General features: G+C 41.3%; 2 protein-coding genes across 6 annotated transcripts in view; both read right to left on the reverse strand.

Annotated features, from left to right (window-relative positions):
* LOC121305919 (receptor-type tyrosine-protein phosphatase H-like) overlaps positions 1 to 18,932 on the reverse strand; it is a 364,307-nt gene that overhangs the window by 50,848 nt on the left and 294,527 nt on the right. The gene's annotated exons all lie outside the window — the stretch shown is intronic.
* The window catches only part of LOC121305928 (zinc finger protein 829-like), a 219,917-nt gene continuing 201,631 nt past the window's right edge, over positions 647 to 18,932 (reverse strand). For 2 of the 5 annotated variants that reach the window (XM_041237598.1, XM_041237597.1), the window contains exons 6-7: positions 2,847 to 3,167; positions 650 to 2,327 (exon numbers count right to left, since the gene is read on the reverse strand). In XM_041237598.1, coding sequence (XP_041093532.1) covers positions 1,330 to 2,327; positions 2,847 to 3,167 — 1,319 coding nt within the window. In that variant the 3' untranslated portion in view covers positions 650 to 1,329. Of the gene's footprint in view, positions 2,328 to 2,846; positions 3,168 to 18,932 lie in introns of all 5 variants that reach the window. The other 3 variants (XM_041237600.1, XM_041237599.1, XM_041237596.1) reach the window with 3 other exon arrangements.

Consider the following 18,932-nt stretch of genomic DNA (forward strand, 5'->3'; position numbering starts at 1 on the left):
AATTAGTTCAATGCATGTAATGGTTGCTAGAAATGGATGAAAGTGCTATGCAACCAGTCTTATTTCCATCCTTGTACCTGTCTGTGTGTTTCTCTCTCTCTCTCTCTCTCCGCTCTCTCTGTTCTGCCTGTCTGAGGAATGTGCAATCAGAGGGAGGGGGCTGGAGAATGTACCTATTGTGGGGTTTTAGGTTGCATGTGTGCCTTATGTGAAATGCAACACATTTGGAAAATGCGGGAGAGCGGCTGACATGCACCAAATACCAAGAGCCAATAGCGAAGTATTTTGCTTTTATCCTTTACTGTATAGGGGCTAATTCTTAAACTGTAGCGGTAGTGACTTTCTCTGTATAATTGTTCCTGTATGTTAATAATAAAACCTGATTACTGTGGTTTGAAATTGTTTATCATGTCTGGTAATTTGTACTCTCAGGTAATTTTTAATCTCATTATTACAAGGGCATCATAGCACATTAAAATGCTTGCTCAATGCTACCAGTTATATCCTAAATATAAAACATGGTTTTTCTATCTATGTGGGCTGTGTGCAGTTACAGAGCAACGCTAAGCAGTAGATTAATAATAATAATAATAATAATAATAAAGCCTTACACACATACTGTAGACAACCAGATATTTTTAATTACATTTTTTTTAAATGTATTTTGTTCAAACGTAACGGTAACTTTAACACTGAAACTTAGACAAATATGCACTCAAATTAAAACATATTAAAAGTTAATTGTACTTTTATTCTTTGCATGTTTTAGAAACAGGTACCTGAACTGAAAAACAGATCCATGTAAGCGAAGGTGTTTCACGATAAATACCCACGAAGTGTCCACCGCTGGGATGAAGCCTGAGTGAAGGATTCTGAGCAAACCTCATTCCTCACAGAATAATGAGAACAATGTTTATTCTTTCGCAACAAAAACTAGTGCTCCATAAAATCACGAGAAAATGTTCATTGCTGAATTAATGTTTGCATTCTCAGTCAGTGGAGTATTTGAAAAGCAAGATTCCCCACAAGCTAACCATCTCGGCATGTCTCTCTCTTACCAGCGAGGGTGTGAAGTAGTGCCTCACACTGTGTCCGTTTTGTTTCAATCTCTGATGTCTCTGACCGTAACGTTATCCTCTTGTCTGTTTCAAAGTGTAAACGCAGCCTCTGCAATAAACGAGCCTGGGGTGTCTTTGTTAGGAAAGGATTTTTTTTTAAACTCTAAATGCATTATAGTTTTTTTTTAATCACATTAATCTCTTCAGTTTGTGTCTTGCTAAGAGTTTCTGGTTTTGAATGCGTCCTGCCAGACGAAACCTTTCCCAGCATTCAGGGTTTCACTGCTGTGTGAATTTGTAGGTGTTTTTTGAGATTTTGTAACTGACTGAAACTCTTCTCACATTCACTACAGTGGTACGGTTTCACTCCTGTGTGAACTCGTTGGTGTGTTTTTAAATGTTCTAACTGATTGAAACTCTTCTCACAATCATTACAGTGATATGGCTTCTCTCCTGTGTGAACTCGTTGGTGTTTTTTAAGATTTTGTAACTGATTGAAACTCTTCTCACATTCATTACAGTGATATGGCTTCTCTCCTGTGTGAACTCGTTGGTGTTTTTTAAGATTTTGTAACTGACTGAAACTCTTCTCACATTCATTACAGTGGTAGGGTTTATCTCCGGTGTGAATTCGCTGGTGTGCTTTCAAATGTTGTAACTGAGTGTAACTCTTCTCACAGTCCTTACAGTGATAAGGTTTCTCTCCTGTGTGAACGCGTTGGTGTTTTTTAAGGCTCCCTAGTTCACTGAAGCACTTCTCACAGTAATTGCAGTGGTATGGTTTCTCTCCTGTATGAATGCGCTGGTGTGATTGAAGATGTCCTAACTGTGTGAATCTCTTCCCACATTGAGAACAGTAATGAGGTTTCTCTCCTGTGTGAATACGCTGGTGTGTTTTCAGATTTGATAAACTATTGAATCTCTTCCCACAATCAGCACAGGGAAATGGATTCTCTCCTTTGTGATTTTTCTTGTGAGTTTTATGAGACCCTAACTGACGGGAACTCTTCCCACATTTAGTAGAACAAGACAAGGTCTTCAAGTTGCCCTGGGTTTTAGAGTTGTTGACAAATACAGAATATACAGTCTCTGTACTGTGCAGAGTAAGTGGTGGTCTGTCTTGTAAAGAATGAATTTTAACAAAGCAAGTTTTCAATTTCTTTAGATGTTCTTCTTGGGTCACCACTCTGTGTTTCTTGCACTGTGGTTTGCCAGTGGAAGCGTTTTTGCAGTGGGGTGATGGAGTGGAGTCGTGTTCTCCTGTAGAAACTAAAGAAAGAAAAAGACAAAGGTTATTGTACAGCATTTGTACACAGTGGCTCTTCTGCAGGGCTTCCCCTCATAACCATGACCAACTCCTGGAGTGAACTGCATGTTTAGAGAACACAGTCACAATCCACTAAAAAGCACTCGTGCTAATGTTAGCCTTTCATTACCACCACATTGAAATTTGCCAGCCAGAATATAGTCGGTATCAGTGAGGATAAGAGCCTGAGAATATCACTGATTATTAATGCAATCCTGTTAATATCACTCACATGTACCAGTCACTGATTTCCACCCCTCTTAATATCACTGTGAAGAATACAAGTATAAGATCAGGTTTATATGCAAGGACTGTACTGAAAACAGTCTACCAGAACCGAGGAAAGGCAAAGATCTAACAGCATTTGAAAGTGGCATATTGGTGGGTGCACATCTAGCAGATGCCACTAGAGCAAGGGCAGTTATGTTGCAACTTGCAAGCCACTGACTCAGTGGTTAGGTTAAATTGAGCTAACATATTACCTCTAAATCCCAGTTCATATTCAGGTGGACAATCATCACGCAGGCTGGATCCCAGATTGTTGTTCTCCTCAAGTGTACAGGCATTATTTTCAGTAGGATCTTCCTCTGCGATGGGGACACATTCCTGTTCTATGAATTCCTCTTTAACAGGAACGCATTCCAGTCGAGGGACCTCTTCATCTTTAACACACGCCAGCTCTGTACCCTGCTTTAGACTCGCACACCACTCCTGGTCAAAGGGCTCCTCTAGTTTGTAAACTGCTTCTATCCTTGGCCCCTCCTGTGCTTCAGATTCAGGTATAGCACGGCTCTCTGTGGGATCTGTGTGAAAGAAAATTGTACAAAATTATAACTCTCACTTACTAGCCAGGTTCCTCTACAAAGCCAGCCCCTTGTCAGAATCCTACTGAGAGAGGTCACTGGGTCATTGCAGTGGAACAATTTATGAGGAGACTTTTTTTTTTAAATTTAGTTTTTAGACAGACAGAGTGCCCAGTTACATTACCCTGAGCTGGGATCCAACATTGCTCCTAAAGTATTTGTGATAGAGGGGTGATCAATGCCTCCACTAGGTCTTTTTGGTCATTTTAGAAAACAGCCAGAGTGCGACACAAGCTACATGTTTGGGACTTAAATACTATAATAAAATGGAAAGGAAGAAAAATGTAGTCCTACCATTTAAAAGTCTGAGGAAAGACTTCACATCCCAGAATGCCTCAACAAACAGGTAAAAAGCTGATAGTTTAAGTCATTTGTTTGGTCTGAAGATTTCAGCGCAAGCACCCCTGTCTAATTGTCACTCTACTGAATGGTACCACAGCTGCATTGAACTAAAGGCAGAACAATCTGATTAACACATTATATATTAAATAAATGGGAAAAGATATATAATTTATGTCACAACAGTTTGGAACTGACAAGCTGCTGGTGGAGTATGGAATATCAAACAGTAATTCTTAACACTTTTAATAAGTCTTTGGATACACAGAATAAAGAGAGTATTTGGGAATCTCGTTGGAAAAGCACAAGCATTTGCTTTCTATTGAGCAGTTACTATGAATCATCCACTGTAAATGTTTATTTTGTTGCCACTTACTTCCCATCTCAGCCATTGTGAGCCATTTAAAAAATTTACAACAGCAACAAGATGAAACTATAAAAACTGACAATGATAAACTTATTAAAGACAACATACATATGAGCCAAAGGGACTCTGTATAACTTCCTGTCGCTTTGCACTTTCTCTTGACTCTGTGTTTTCTGTTTTCTTCTGTGTCTCCTCCGTTTTTCTTTAGCAAGTAAGAAATGTACCCATTACTGATCTATATGTACTCTGAAAACAAATTCAACCAGCCGCTACTTCTGTCACTAAAATGCAGCCACGTCTAATCAGAGAGGAAATCCGCCCAATCAGATCACTGGTGTATAGGTGTACGACACATTTGTACTAGTCAGCCTGTAACCTTTGAATGTTGAACAAAATTGAAATATTTATGCCCAGTGCTTTAGATGTAATATATAATTCTATTAAAAAAAAAAATCAATTCAAAGATCATTTTTTCTTTTATTTAAATTTTTGTATTTCCTGCTTGACCCTTAGAAGTAGCCCAGTAGAAAGCCCCTGGTTTCAGTAATTAACTAACCTGAGACAGCTGTGTGTAATTTACCGGGAGAAGGTCGGTATAAAAGCCCTGAGTAAACAAGCCTGTGAGGCTGTGCGAGGGTGAAGACCTGTTTACATTAGAGTCCTGACAAATAGTCTGTATTATTGAATCAGTGAACTTGAATCTGTGTTTTTAAACGTTATTAATGTGAAAGTTTGGATTTTGTCAGCAAGCAGTTAGCCAACTGACAGAACAGGAATCTATAGATCTTAATTAGCTCTCCCAGAAGGAGTTAGGGTTGGTTTTTGTTTGCTTTAATTAAAGTGTCTGGAGAGAACATTCTAACTAAGAAAATGGATTAAAAAGTTATTTAAAGAATTAGTTGAGCAAGCAATACCATCAAAAATATCAACTGTACCTTGTAATAGTCCCTGGTTCCCGTTCCTGCGGCAGTCTTGTTCACTCCAGTCGGGGTTCATGTTTCTGAGAGGTTGGTTACTGTCCGCATCTGCAGCGCTCATGCATTCCCGCACCGCTTTCAACTCGCTCTCTGATATTTCCAATCTCAGCTTCAGCCTTTCATTCTCTTTCTCCTTCCCAGCCATTGCAATCTGAAACTCGTTCAATTTACTGCCCACAACTCTTGTGATTTCCCACAAGACGGTGTCTACAGCCGCTTTCACTGCGTGCTCGATGGCAGAGCCGAGCTCGTCTTGCAAGAGCGAAACGGACACGCTGACGTCCATCCTCGCTGGATTCACTTTGAGACTCGCGTAGCGGAATCCTCTTTGCTTTTACTGTGGTATTTATTTACTGGAGAATTAACATACATATAAAATCAGCACTTCTTTTCTGATAAAGAAAAACAAACGACGCGTAATTTTCACGCTCCACTGTCCAAGTTCTTCAGTAAAACAGAAAATTGACTCTGTTTCAAGAACTCAATGCAGGTAATAAACGAACACAAAACATTAGGAAAAATCTGAACCCAAAGCAATACTTTTAAACAGCAGTTAGGTGAAATGCTGTTAAACCAGGAGCCGCAGCACTCGTCTCTCTCCACAGCGCAAACAAAGCCAGCGTTTCCATTTCCTGAAACGAAACGACAGTAGCTTTAGCAGCAGGCGTGCCTGGTTGCAATCATCGCGTTTTATTGGCTGCAGAAACTCTCTTAACCCATCTCTTGCGAGGCTGATTTGCTGGTTTCCTTTTCGAAGCAAGTGCGGGGATCGCGTTGAGAGGAGAGGCTGTGTATGAAACCAGATACCGGGGGCTCACCATGTTGGCTCTGACTTCGCTGTGCTTTCCTATTGCAATGCCCTGTTGTGAATCCGAAATGGCCAGTTTTGTCTCTGTGCTTGGTGCTCAGTGATCGTTGCATTGCAAAGCAGCTGCGAGGGTGCGTGCTGGTGTTTATGTTCACGTGGAAGCGGTGTTGAGCGTGAATGAAGTTGCGCACGCAGCGCCTCTACGCTCTTCTGCAGCTGTAAACTTTGCAATGAACGGTAACCGAGTACAAAAACGCGCTCGCTGTCTTGATTACACGGTAAACCGTCACAGTGCACGCCTAAATCCTGCTCCGTGAGAGCACTTACACTAGTTTCTATTTGAAGTGCGGGTGTGTTGAATAAGTTGCTCTGTCAGTTTTAATGTTGTTTCTCGGCTCTGTACTGTAGTGAAGCTTGCACCCTGGAAAGGAGGGGGAGCGCTGGGTATTAATGTGACTTATTTGGGTTGAATTTGAAGCCAGTCCTGTTTTTACTGAATAGGTATCCCAGCTACAGTGCCGCGTAAAAGCGCCTGGTGAAGCTGCGTAATGACGTCTCCATCAACGCGCTTTCACAGGTTAAGAGTTTTACAGTGCTTGAAAATATTCTCAAATCACACATTGCTTTCTCATGCTGTTGTCTGTGTGAGTCGTGTAACAGCAGCGTGCGGGTGTGTGCCTGTGGTATGAGGGAATGAGCGCATTAAAGTAACTGTCAGCTAACTTTCACAAGGCAGGTTTCTGTAGGGCTGTGGCTCCTCGGCCAAATCCAATTGCTGAAGCCGCTTCAAGAGCGAGTTGTTTGCTGTCATATTCAACTGCTTAAAACACAGCAACCTGCTCAGACCCTAACATGATACTGAAACAGCGACTTCATGTCTGGACTCGCTTGTTTGTTGCCTCATTCTGCTGAATGGTTAATCTAAGCAGCTGATGACTGCAGTGAACTCAGCATGTTTCTGTTTGAGGTATTTTGCAAGTGTTGTGATGAATTGGTGACCACGCCTTTCATTGTGACCAGTTGTAATATGGAAACAGCATGCTGCAGCTCCCCTGCTCAGTGTTAGTGGAGTCCTGATCTGACAGCATGCTGCAGCTCCCCTGCTCAGTGTTAGTGGAGTCCTGATCTGACAGCATGCTGCAGCTCCCCTGCTCAGTGTTAGTGGAGTCCTGATCTGACAGCATGCTGCAGCTCCCCTGCTCAGTGTTAGTGGAGTCCTGATCTGACAGCATGCTGCAGCTCCCCTGCTCAGTGTTAGTGGAGTCCTGATCTGACAGCATGCTGCAGCTCCCCTGCAGTGTTAGTGGAGTCCTGATCTGACAGCATGCTGCAGCTCCCATGCTCAGTGTTAGTGGAGTCCTGATCTGACAGCATGCTGCAGCTCCCCTGCTCAGTGTTAGTGGAGTCCTGATCTGACAGCATGCTGCAGCTCCCCTGCTCAGTGTTAGTGGAGTCCTGATCTGACAGCATGCTGCAGCTCCCCTGCTCAGTGTTAGTGGAGTCCTGATCTGACAGCATGCTGCAGTGGAGTCCTGATCTGACAGCATGCTGCAGCTCCCCTGCTCAGTGTTAGTGGAGTCCTGATCTGACAGCATGCTGCAGCTCCCCTGCTCAGTGTTAGTGGAGTCCTGATCTGACAGCATGCTGCAGCTCCCCTGCTCAGTGTTAGTGGAGTCCTGATCTGACAGCATGCTGCAGCTCCCCTGCTCAGTGTTAGTGGAGTCCTGATCTGACAGCATGCTGCAGCTCCCCTGCGCAGTGTTAGTGGATTCCTGATCTGACAGTATAACACACACAGCTCTTATGATTCAGTAAAAAACAAGTTAACATTGCAGTGTGTTTGTTCTGCTGTTTACAATGTTAAATACACCACAGCAAGCGCATTGGCATCGCGAGTGTGTGCTGGGACGAGATGTGGGGCTATCTAAAGTAAATACGACGTTGAATAAAATTATACCATTATTTATAAGTTTGAAATGAAGTACAAAGTGCAGTCAAAATTGTCGTTACGCAGCAAATAAATAAACTAGCTATAGTGGGAATTATACATTTTACAATACTGTATTTATCATTGAGAACTTTTGGTGGAACGAATAATATATATATATATATGTATGTGTGTGTGTGTGTGTGTGTGTATATATATATATATATATATATATATATAAGACCCACCGTGCCGATAATTAAGCCATAGACCCCATCGATGCGTGCTGCACGGTGTGGTAGATGGCCGAGACTGGAGTTATGCGTCCCAAGGCGAAGGCGCTAAGGAAAGTCAAGGTCATCTACCACATGGTAGGGCACGCATTAGAAAATGATATGTTTTTATTTTCTCTTTAAAAAAAAAAAAAAAAAAAAACTTTAAAACCTATATTTACCTTGAACTTATGATATTTCGTCGGGTAACCTTCCGCTGAGGAAAATAGTCCCTAACACAATTAGACTATAAAAACGACTTGCACATAGAGAAAATATTATTATTCAAATTATTTTTATTATTGGGTTAAAATATTTATTTATTGGGGTCTTACGCTTTTGACTCTTATTATAAGCGGACTTGGCAACTGTGAAGGTTACCTCAGCCGCCAGTCTCAATTGGACAGCAGCGATCTGAGGAGTCTCATGTTGTCAGAGATTCTCTCCTTTCTTTTAAGCTGTGTTGGATTTACTGTTGTATCAAATATTAATGATGCAAACAAATAAAACTTGTCTTTGGACATAGCTGGGATCAAAAAAAGGACGGGAATCAATTCAGTTAGACATTTAAGCAGCAAGGGTATTCTCATACAGCTTCACTAATACTATAACACAGGCATAACGCAGTTCATGGTAAGTTGTTTTTATACAGAACTGTAAACCCACAAGAGATCTACAACATGACAGACCAGACACAGCATGGATAAACACGCTCATTTGCATTTACACGTGGAATGCGGGTTTCCATGCGAAAATGGGCGTGGATTTTCCAGTGCGTTCACTCATTTACACGAGTAAATGAGATTTACCCTATCCCTCTCTTTGATTTACACGAGTAATTCTCCCAAACGTGCACGCGCATCGCCATTTCCACGGTCCCACATTAACCAGTAACCGGTAGAGAGCGCAGTTTGGCCGGTAGTTATGATGCACCACAGACCCAACCGGGCCGGTTACATTTAACTAGTATAATATATATATATATATATATATATATATATATATATATATATATATATATATATATATATATATATATATATATATATATAGTGCATGTGGCTTCCGTTTCATGAATCCAGGAAAATGGGCCAGCGTGTCGAAAAAGATGTTATTAATTAAAAAATTAATTTACAAACCGCGCGTCATATTTGTTGTAGAGTCAGAAATCTGAGGCTGCGTACCGAAGTGTTGTGTTGGTACTCGTTCCCGCGGAAAATCTTTCACAAATCGGGGTTTCTACAACTAAGCAACTCAGTAAGCCAAAAGGAAAGCGCTGAAATCAATAAATCATAAGAAAGTAACTAGGAAAAAAGAAATAGTGGTGGCTTCATTATGACAGAGAAAAAAAAAAGGTAACGTTCTGCCTTGTTTGGCGTCAGTTCCCCATCTTGCAGATAAAACAGCAGCTTTATTTGCTGTGAATTCAACATTTCGTTCACATCATGTCCAGTCTCACAGTAAGATGTCCCGGTTATTCTTCTGTATTGTGAATATTGTTTTGATAGTGTTTTTATTAGGATTAGGGATGGGAATTTTCGAATAGTTTCCTATTTGAACACACAGGGCGCAACATTTGTATATATTCTATTACTCGAACTCTGGTCCCTTACGCTACCAAGAGTAAAAAGCAAATGCTTGTGCAGAAGCGGACAGCACAACAGAGTAAGCCGGTAAAGTTTAGCCGGGTTCACAAAGTGTTCAAACAATGTCAAAGACGAGATTTCTTCGTTCAATACCCTATGTCCTTAGGCACAAGTTTTTCCTTTTGTTTTCTGAATTAAAATACAGAACTCAATGACCAGCAACGTCACAGCGCGTATCTCTTCCAATTAAAGCAACATCAGCATAATATTGCGCAAAACACCAAATAATAATATTTGCTGTAGTGTATTCAGAATAAAATAACACCTATCATATAGCAACCTAAATATTCTACATCTGTTTAATTCTAACAAATAATATTTATAAAATAATCGTATTATTGCAAATATTGTAACCTGACCAAAACAATAGAAAATACACTCCAGCATTACAATAGTTTAACATTACTAATTACAACTAGCCACCAAGTGCTGACATCAGATGAATCCAAGTCGAGTTACTTTGTTTATTCAATAACCTGTAAATAATTCAAAACAAGGATGATATTCATCATAACGTTAAATTATCTCTCTAATTTCAATGTTACCCAAGTTTGGATTACCATATTTCTTTTAGCACTTGCTATATACATGTTTAATGGCTGAAGTAACATATTGAAAGGCTTTGTAGCCACTTTCTTTTGAGTCGTGGGCTCTCTTCGGTTTCCATACACAGTTAGAAACATACTGAAAATAAAAACCATCATGAAAAAATACATAAATATATTGATACAAGTATACATGCAAATCTTTCATAGTACTAATAGTAAACATCTTTAAAATGTGTTCCAGCACCACTGCCCATGCAATCGCATTGACTGTGAAACTGCGCACAGATTTGTTGCGCCGGCGCTGTGTCGCTTACCTGCAGCCAGTACTTGCGTGGAGTCCTGGCGCCATCTACTGGGAGACGTGAGAATAGCAGGGAGAGGGTTTGTCATTCATTTCAATGGGAGAGAGATTATTAAATCTGCAAACGGTATCTGGAAAGTTAATACTCGAATTTAAACGAGTGTATTGACTCGTGTGTTTGTATTATACAGGACAGCGATACAAGCTATTATCAGCCATGTGCAACTTTATAAATGAACCGACTATTCTATAATTGAACCAACATTTTCTTGTCATTTTATAAACTGACAGATCAGCTGGTAACTTTTATCATTTTTGTAATATAATTAATACAACTATAATCTCCTGTTTACATATACATCACCACATTATTATTATTATTATTATTATTATTATTATTATTATTATTATTATTATTATTATTATTATTATTATGAACGGTACCCTAGAATAAAAATGCGCATGTTTTCTTAATTTTACGGTAACTGACACAGACCTGATCCCCTATTGGTTAGGAGAGCCCCAGCGCGTCCAATCACCGGAGGGCTCTTCGCAAGGGAATAACCCCGCAGCCAATAGCAGGCGACGGGGCGGGTTTGTTTTCCCTCGCAATATTTTTTTTTTCCCTGAAGCAGAGAGAGGAGGCAGGCGTGGCTGAATCAACGAGTAAGATTTTAAATATAAATTCATTTGATTAAAGATACTTACATTTGATTAGTTTTACCGAAAACAATTTGTTTCATGTAATAATATTTTAAGAAACAGGGTTCTTATTGAAAATAATAATTCTGTTACACTCACACAGCGGCACACCGAGAGAGCCTGGGGAAAACAAAAACAAAACACTTAACAAAGATGAATTAATACCAAGCAATTTAACAATTTTAAAAACAAATAACGCCTCCATCCTGCTCCGTGAGAGCACTTACACTAGTCTCTGTTTGAAGTGCGGGTGTGTTGAATAAGTTGCTCTATCAGTTTTAATGTTATTTCTCGGCTCTGTACTGTAGTGAAGCTTGCACCCTGGAAAGGAGGGGGAGCGCTGGGTATTATTGTGACTTATTTGGGTTGAATTGAAGCAAGTCCTGTTTTTACTGAATAGGTATCCCAGCTACAGTGCCGCGTAAAAGCGCCTGGTGAAGCTGCGTAATGACGTCTCCATCAACGCGCTTTCACAGGTTAAAGGTTTATACAGTGCTTGAAAATGTAACGGTTAAAACTAAGTTTGTAAACACGAATACAAGTTGTTTACAGCGCTGTGTGTCTTGTATAAGGGATGGTTGTTTGTGTAGAAAACATTCATTAATAGGGTTACATGCATCTGATGTTTTCAGGTTATTAAAATCACACATTTGCTTGTGGAAGTGTTTGCAGCAACACTGGTAAAGCACTTTTGGTCAAATAAGCTTCACAACGTGTTTTTCTTTTGTTAACTGTTTATTCTCCTGATCTGACAATGCCAATTGTATTGATCTGACAGCATGCTGCAGCTCCCATGCTCAATTCGCAAATCAGGGAGTCCTGATCTGACAGCATGCTGCAGCTCCCCTGCTCAGTGTGACAGCATGCTGGAGTCCTGATCTGACAGCATGCTGCAGCTCCCCTGCGCAGTGTTAGTGGAGTCCTGATCTGACAGCATGCTGCAGCTCCCCTGCGCAGTGTTAGCGGAGTCCTGATCTGACAGCATGCTGCAGCTCCCCTGCGCAGTGTTAGCGGAGTCCTGATCTGACAGCATGCTGCAGCTCCCCTGCGCAGTGTTAGCGGAGTCCTGATCTGACAGCATGCTGCAGCTCCCCTGCGCAGTGTTAGCGTTAGAGTCCTGATCTGACAGCATGCTGCAGCTCCCCTGCTCAGTGTTAGTGGAGTCCTGATCTGACAGCATGCTGCAGCTCCCCTGCTCAGTGTTAGCGGAGTCCTGATCTGACAGCATGCTGCAGCTCCCATGCTCAGTGTTAGAGTCCTGATCTGACAGCATGCTGCAGCTCCCATGCTCAGTGTTAGCGGAGTCCTGATCTGACAGCATGCTGCAGCTCCCCTGCGCAGTGTTAGTGGAGTCCTGATCTGACAGCATGCTGCAGCTCCCCTGCTCAGTGTTAGTGGAGTCCTGATCTGACAGCATGCTGCAGCTCCCCTGCTCAGTGTTAGTGGAGTCCTGATCTGACAGCATGCTGCAGCTCCCCTGCTCAGTGTGGAGTCCTGATCTGACAGCATGCTGCAGCTCCCCTGCTCAGTGTTAGTGGAGTCCTGATCTGACAGCATGCTGCAGCTCCCCTGCTCAGTGTTAGTGGAGTCCTGATCTGACAGCATGCTGCAGCTCCCCTGCTCAGTGTTAGTGGAGTCCTGATCTGACAGCATGCTGCAGCTCCCCTGCTCAGTGTTAGTGGAGTCCTGATCTGACAGCATGCTGCAGCTCCCCTGCTCAGTGTTAGTGGAGTCCTGATCTGACAGCATGCTGCAGCTCCCTGACAGCATGCTCAGCTGCTGATCACAGCATGCTGTTGCTCAGTGGAGTCCTGATCTGACAGCATGCTGCAGCTCCCCTGCTCAGTGTTAGTGGAGTCCTGATCTGACAGCATGCTGCAGCTCCCCTGCTCAGTGTTAGTGGAGTCCTGATCTGACAGCATGCTGCAGCTCCCCTGCTCAGTGTTAGTGGAGTCCTGATCTGACAGCATGCTGCAGCTCCCCTGCTCAGTGTTAGTGGAGTCCTGATCTGACAGCATGCTGCAGCTCCCCTGCTCAGTGTTAGTGGAGTCTCTGATCTGACAGCATGCTGCAGCTCCCCTGCTCTGATCTGACAGCATGCTGCAGCTCCCCTGCTCAGTGTTAGTGGAGTCCTGATCTGACAGCATGCTGCAGCTCCCATGCTCAGTGTTAGTGGAGTCCTGATCTGACAGCATGCTGCAGCTCCCCTGCTCAGTGTTAGTGGAGTCCTGATCTGACAGCATGCTGCAGCTCCCCTGCTCAGTGTTAGTGGAGTCCTGATCTGACAGCATGCTGCAGCTCCCCTGCTCAGTGTTAGTGAGTCCTGATCTGACAGCATGCTGCAGCTCCCCTGCTCAGTGTCAGTGGAGTCCCGATCTGACAGCATGCTGCAGCTCCCCTGCGCAGTGTTAGCGGAGTCCTGATCTGACAGCATGCTGCAGCTCCCCTGCTCAGTGTCAGTGGAGTCCTGATCTGACAGCATGCTGCAGCTCCCCTGCTCAGTGTCAGTGGAGTCCTGATCTGACAGCATGCTGCAGCTCCCCTGCTCAGTGTCAGTGGAGTCCTGATCTGACAGCATGCTGCAGCTCCCCTGCTCAGTGTTACTGGAGTCCTGATCTGACAGCATGCTGCAGCTCCCCTGCTCAGTGTTAGCGGAGTCCTGATCTGACAGTTTGTTCTGCTTTATTTACAATAGTAAATGTACCGCAGGAAGCACGTTGGCATGTACTGTAGATGTTTTCATTAGCGCACTCTGAGAGCTGCATGCAGTGAATGGCAGTTTTTTTTAGCTGCAGTCTGTTTCATTTTGAATTTCCTGAATGTTTACCTGGTTTGTTGGAGTTCACAAATAACTTTTTTTTTCGGCTTGTTCCAGTAACCCTTTCACTGCCTGTTTTGTTGAATTATTGAGTTTGTTGCTGGATTACAGACCTCCATTAAAATAATTCCTTATTCTAAGTTTCTAAAGTAAAGTTTTCAGGGCATTTTGTTAATGGCGTGAGTGCAGCACACAGAACTTAAGTGTGTTTTTATTTTTATGTTTTACTCTTCTTGTTCTTGATTTCTTGAACGCAGCGTTTCATTTTAAGCCATGTTAAGCTTCTTATTCTTTTATTCTTCAGTCCTAATTCAGCTTCTCCTCTCTGTGTGTTTCTGGTCGTAATGGTTTGTTTAATACTGAACACAAGTCTGATCTAAGTTATAGAAATTGAGAATCAAAATAGTCGTGTAGCAATCTTTATTTTTATCATTGCCTGGGTAGACTTTTCAGATTCATGCTTTAGTTTCAAGCAGCTTTCCATGATGCTGACAGGCAGAACTGTTTAAACAAATCTAATGTGGGGTTTGCATGGGAATGGAAGTTTATATTTATAGTTTATATTCATGTTTATTGCATCTCTTGCCTGGTCAGTTCTGTGGGTGCAAATCTTTCGTACTAAAAAGAACTTCATCAAATCTGTCAAACTTTTCAGCAATAACCTTTGTCTTATGTGGAAAGTGCAGTCAATTTTTAAGCAGTATTCCTGAGGATCTTATGCTTGAGTGGTTACATGTGTGGCAGCTTTTTATAAATGTGTGAATATTTCTCTGCTTAGAACTGTCTTTGTTTCTGTGATTTTGATCCATCTCTCCTTCCTCCTTGTTATAGAAAGCTCCTTCATCTCACTCAGTGCAGCACATTTGTGATCATGGTATTGAATGGAGTCTGGAGCTGGTAAGGGAAGTTCATATAATCTAAGAAAGAGATTGTAACAGGTTTTTTTTTTTTTCTTTTTAGGAAATTTGTTCAGAAGACAAAGCTGGATTATCCTTGTGAAAGCGAAGATTCAACGATGGAGCCTGTCCATATTAAACAGGAGAGTCCTGTACTGGAAGCAGTCCATATTAAACAGGAGAGTCCTGTACTAGAATCAGTCCATATTAAACAGGAGAGTCCTGAACTAGAATCAGTCCATATTAAACAGGAGAGTCCTGTACTAGAATCAGTCCATATTAAACAGGAGAGTCCTGTAGTAGAATCAGTCCATATTAAACTGAAGAGTCCTCTACTAGAATCAGTCCATATTAAAGAGGAGAGTCCTGCACTAGAAGCAGTCTATATTAAACAGGAGAGTCCTGAACTAGCATTAGTCCATATGAAACAGGAGAGTCCTGAACTAGACCCTGTCCATGTTAAAGAGGAGGGTAATCATTTTAAAGCAAGCAGCTTGCATGGCTCTCTGTCCTGTGCAGAATGTGGAAAGAGTTTCACTCAGTTGCAAAACCTGATACTTCACCAGCTAATTTACTCTGGAGAAAAACCACATGCCTGGGCTGACTGTGGGAAGAGTTTCAATCAGTTACAAAACCTGAGTATGCACCAGCGAATCCACACTGGAGAGAAGCCGCATGTCTTTGCTGACCGTGGGAAGAGTTTCAGTACATTAGGACATCTTAAAGACCACCAGCAAATCCACACTGCAGAGAAGCCGCATTTCTGTGCTGACTGTGGAAAGAGTTTCAGTAAGTTAAGCTGTTTGAAAATGCACCAGCGAATTCACACAGGAGATAAACCATATCTGTGTAGTAAATGTGGGAAAAGATTCAATCAGTTAACAAATCTTAAAACCCACCAGTTAATTCACACAGGAGAGAAGCCACATCACTGTAGTGACTGTGGGAAGAGTTTCAGACAGTCACGCAACTTGAAAATGCACCAGCGAATCCACACTGGAGAGAAACCCTGTGTCTGTGCTGACTGTGGGAAGAGTTTCAGACAGTTAGGTGACTTGAAAACCCACCAGCGAGTTCACACAGGAGAGAAACCTTATGTCTGTGCTGACTGTGGGAAGAATTTCAGCCTGTCAAGCAATTTGAAAAGACATCAGCGAATCCACACTGGAGAGAATCCACATCACTTAGATTGACTGTGGGAAGAGTTTCGGATGGATATACAGCTTAGAAGAGACCAGCGATTCCACACAGTAGAGAAACCTCATCACTGCTCTCACTGTGGGAAGTCTTCTACTGCTTCCAGTTCTCTTAAAAGACACAAATGCAGGTTGTGAAAGTTCTGGCAGAATGTGATTGTGTGTTCACTGACCTGCACTCAGAAATCCCAGTCGTTTTAAACAGCAGCTTAACATAAAAACTGTGAGAATTCTGGTGAATGTCTACAGATTTACTGATACGAAACACAGTGCTCTGAAGCTGTTACATTATAAAGTACATTCTTAGTATGCAGTACGTTGAATATACAGATGCCTCGGGGCGTTGTGCGATACGAGGTGAAGCCGAGTGCCTCTAACCCCTGAGAAGTCTATATATTCCGCGTATACCGTTGTGGGATAAGTTCGTAGTTGTCATTTTACAAAGTACATTCAATTACATTTCAAATCTTAAACTGTGAGAGTTAAGATGCTGGTTAATTAAGAGTGTCTTCCCCCAGCCTTCTCCCATAACATTCGAGATCTACTTCAAAGGACTGGATGTTAGTAACAGAGAGTCGTGAAGATTTAAATTGGATTTAGTTCAGATTACCTGTAATTTCCTTATTTTAAAAACGAATTGAAAAACAAACCTTTACAAGGGTGCAATATTAACTTGTTTGACAGTCTCAGGGTTTTAGATTTACAGAAACGCTAACAAATAAGTAAAAACTTAACTGATTTAAATGGGTTATATAATCATTTTAATGACAAATCTGGTGGTCTTGTTGTTTGTGTTTTCCCAATAACATTGAAATGTTTATTGTGTTTTATTGAAGTTTAAAGTGAAAATAATTCTCACATTATTTTAATTTAATTGCTGTATAATGTGTTTTTAATGGTAATTTAGTGCTGGGGATGAAAACTAACATTTTTATCCTTCTATAATCAATATAGTTAGCTAGCACAAAGTGAAGTTTTGTTCTGTAAAGGTTTCAGATCCTGCTATCTTTCTCTCCATGGAGGAGGGTCGCTACCTGTGTTAATGACGCACGCTACTTGTGTAAAAGGACACGTATTCAAACTTTGTAAGCCAATGAAAGGACTGCTTTCGGTCAGGGATTAGCTTCCTGTTTTACCTGGAAGTCACTGGATCTGAATATAAAAACTGAGAACTCTGGTGAATGTCTACAGATGATACAGATCTATCAGTATTAAACAGTGTTGTGAAGCCGTTACATTATAAAGTACATTCTTAGTATGAAATACGATGAATATACAGACGCCTCGGGACGTTGTGCGATACGAGGTGAAGCAGAGTGCCTCCAACCCGAGAAGTCTATATTCAAGGGATACAGTTCAGGAGCAATTAATAGTTGTATCACTCAGTTGTTCATTCAGTTTTATAGCTATGTCCCTCTGTAACTGTAAACAAGACCCTGTTGTTGCAAACAAGAACTGTAAATAGAGGTCCTGTAAATTCTGTGAAGCGGTGCTGTGATTTCTAATCTGTGACAAGGCTCCAATTGTTCATATCCATCCAATGTTCGGACAGCTGTAACCTTGCTGAACCAATCATAGTGCTTGTTTCACGTTCCATTGCCAGACCTCGATTATAATACGTTTTACCGCAATAATATCATTGATTTCACTTTTAAAATGTCCCTTTGAACCCGCTTTAAAACACAACCTGTTGTCTTTCCAACTAGTATCTGCTATTGTGTTCAGGTGAACTTCAAGATTGAGACAAATAATGTTACTTAGGACTACTTTGCTTTTTACAGTGTGTTCAATTGTTAAAGTTTCTGATTGCACCACTAAATAAACCTGGTTTTTATTTTTTTTGGCTCTTGGTCTGGGAAAGGTTGGCCACCCCTGTTATAGACAGTAGGAGTTTAAGATATTTGTGTTAATAAAGGGTTTTTAAAACATTCCTTTCATGTCTTGTCCTTAAGAAGCTATATAAAATAGGTAGTAAAGGAAAACGTGTTTTTTTTAAAAAATCAAGTGATTTAAATCGACCTGGTTTCTATATTACCAACATAGTGGGGATGGCCTAGGATATTGAGGTATTAATGATAAATATTATATCTTCATAAATATGCACTACAGCAGGCACCCTGAAGGGACATATTGCATTTACAATCCAGGTCAAACCGTGGAATCAAAAGAAAAATATATTTTTTAGGGAAAAAATGTTTTTTTTTTTTTATTATTAAATATCCTTACGCCACCAAAAAGTAGTTTATAATTTTGAACTAAACACTAAATAAAGCTGAGTAAATGTATTTAATTGAAACATGCAAAAGTAAGTACATCTTTATTTTTGTTACATATTGAATTGTACATTGGCATTGAAAAGATCCACCAGGAGGCAGTGTTGAGTAATTGCTTAATTAGCCCTTTGTACTTGTTTTCAGCTCTTAAACCAGGGGTGGGGAACCCTGATCCTGGAGGGCCGGTGCCCCTCCTGCTTTTTGTTCCAACTGTGCCCAAAATTACTTAATTGGACCAATTAACCAATTATTGGTCTAATTAGGTTTTTAGGGCACAGTTGGAACAAAAGCCAGGAGGGACACTGGCCCTCCAGGAACATGGGTTCCCCACCCCTGTCTTAAACAGTCACAGTTCAAGTTCCTTCTAAAATATTCTGGCTCACTTGAAATCTGAAATTCTCGAAGAGCTGACAACAAGTAAAAAGGTATAATTACGCAACTATCAATTCAATTAAAGGTATAGATCAGTAATTGAGAGCTCAGTTGGAATGAAAACCAGCCGGCACAGGGGGCCTGAGGAGTGAGGTCGAGAAGCCCTGTGCTAGAAGAATGTTTTATTTTTTTATTTTTCTCTAGTCCAGTGATAGTCAAATCTGGCCCTCATGATCAGTTACAGTCCAGGGTTTGACCCCAAC

Source organism: Polyodon spathula, chromosome 45 (genome assembly GCF_017654505.1).
Source record: "Polyodon spathula isolate WHYD16114869_AA chromosome 45, ASM1765450v1, whole genome shotgun sequence".
In the NCBI taxonomy this organism is placed as follows: Eukaryota; Metazoa; Chordata; class Actinopteri; order Acipenseriformes; family Polyodontidae; genus Polyodon; species Polyodon spathula.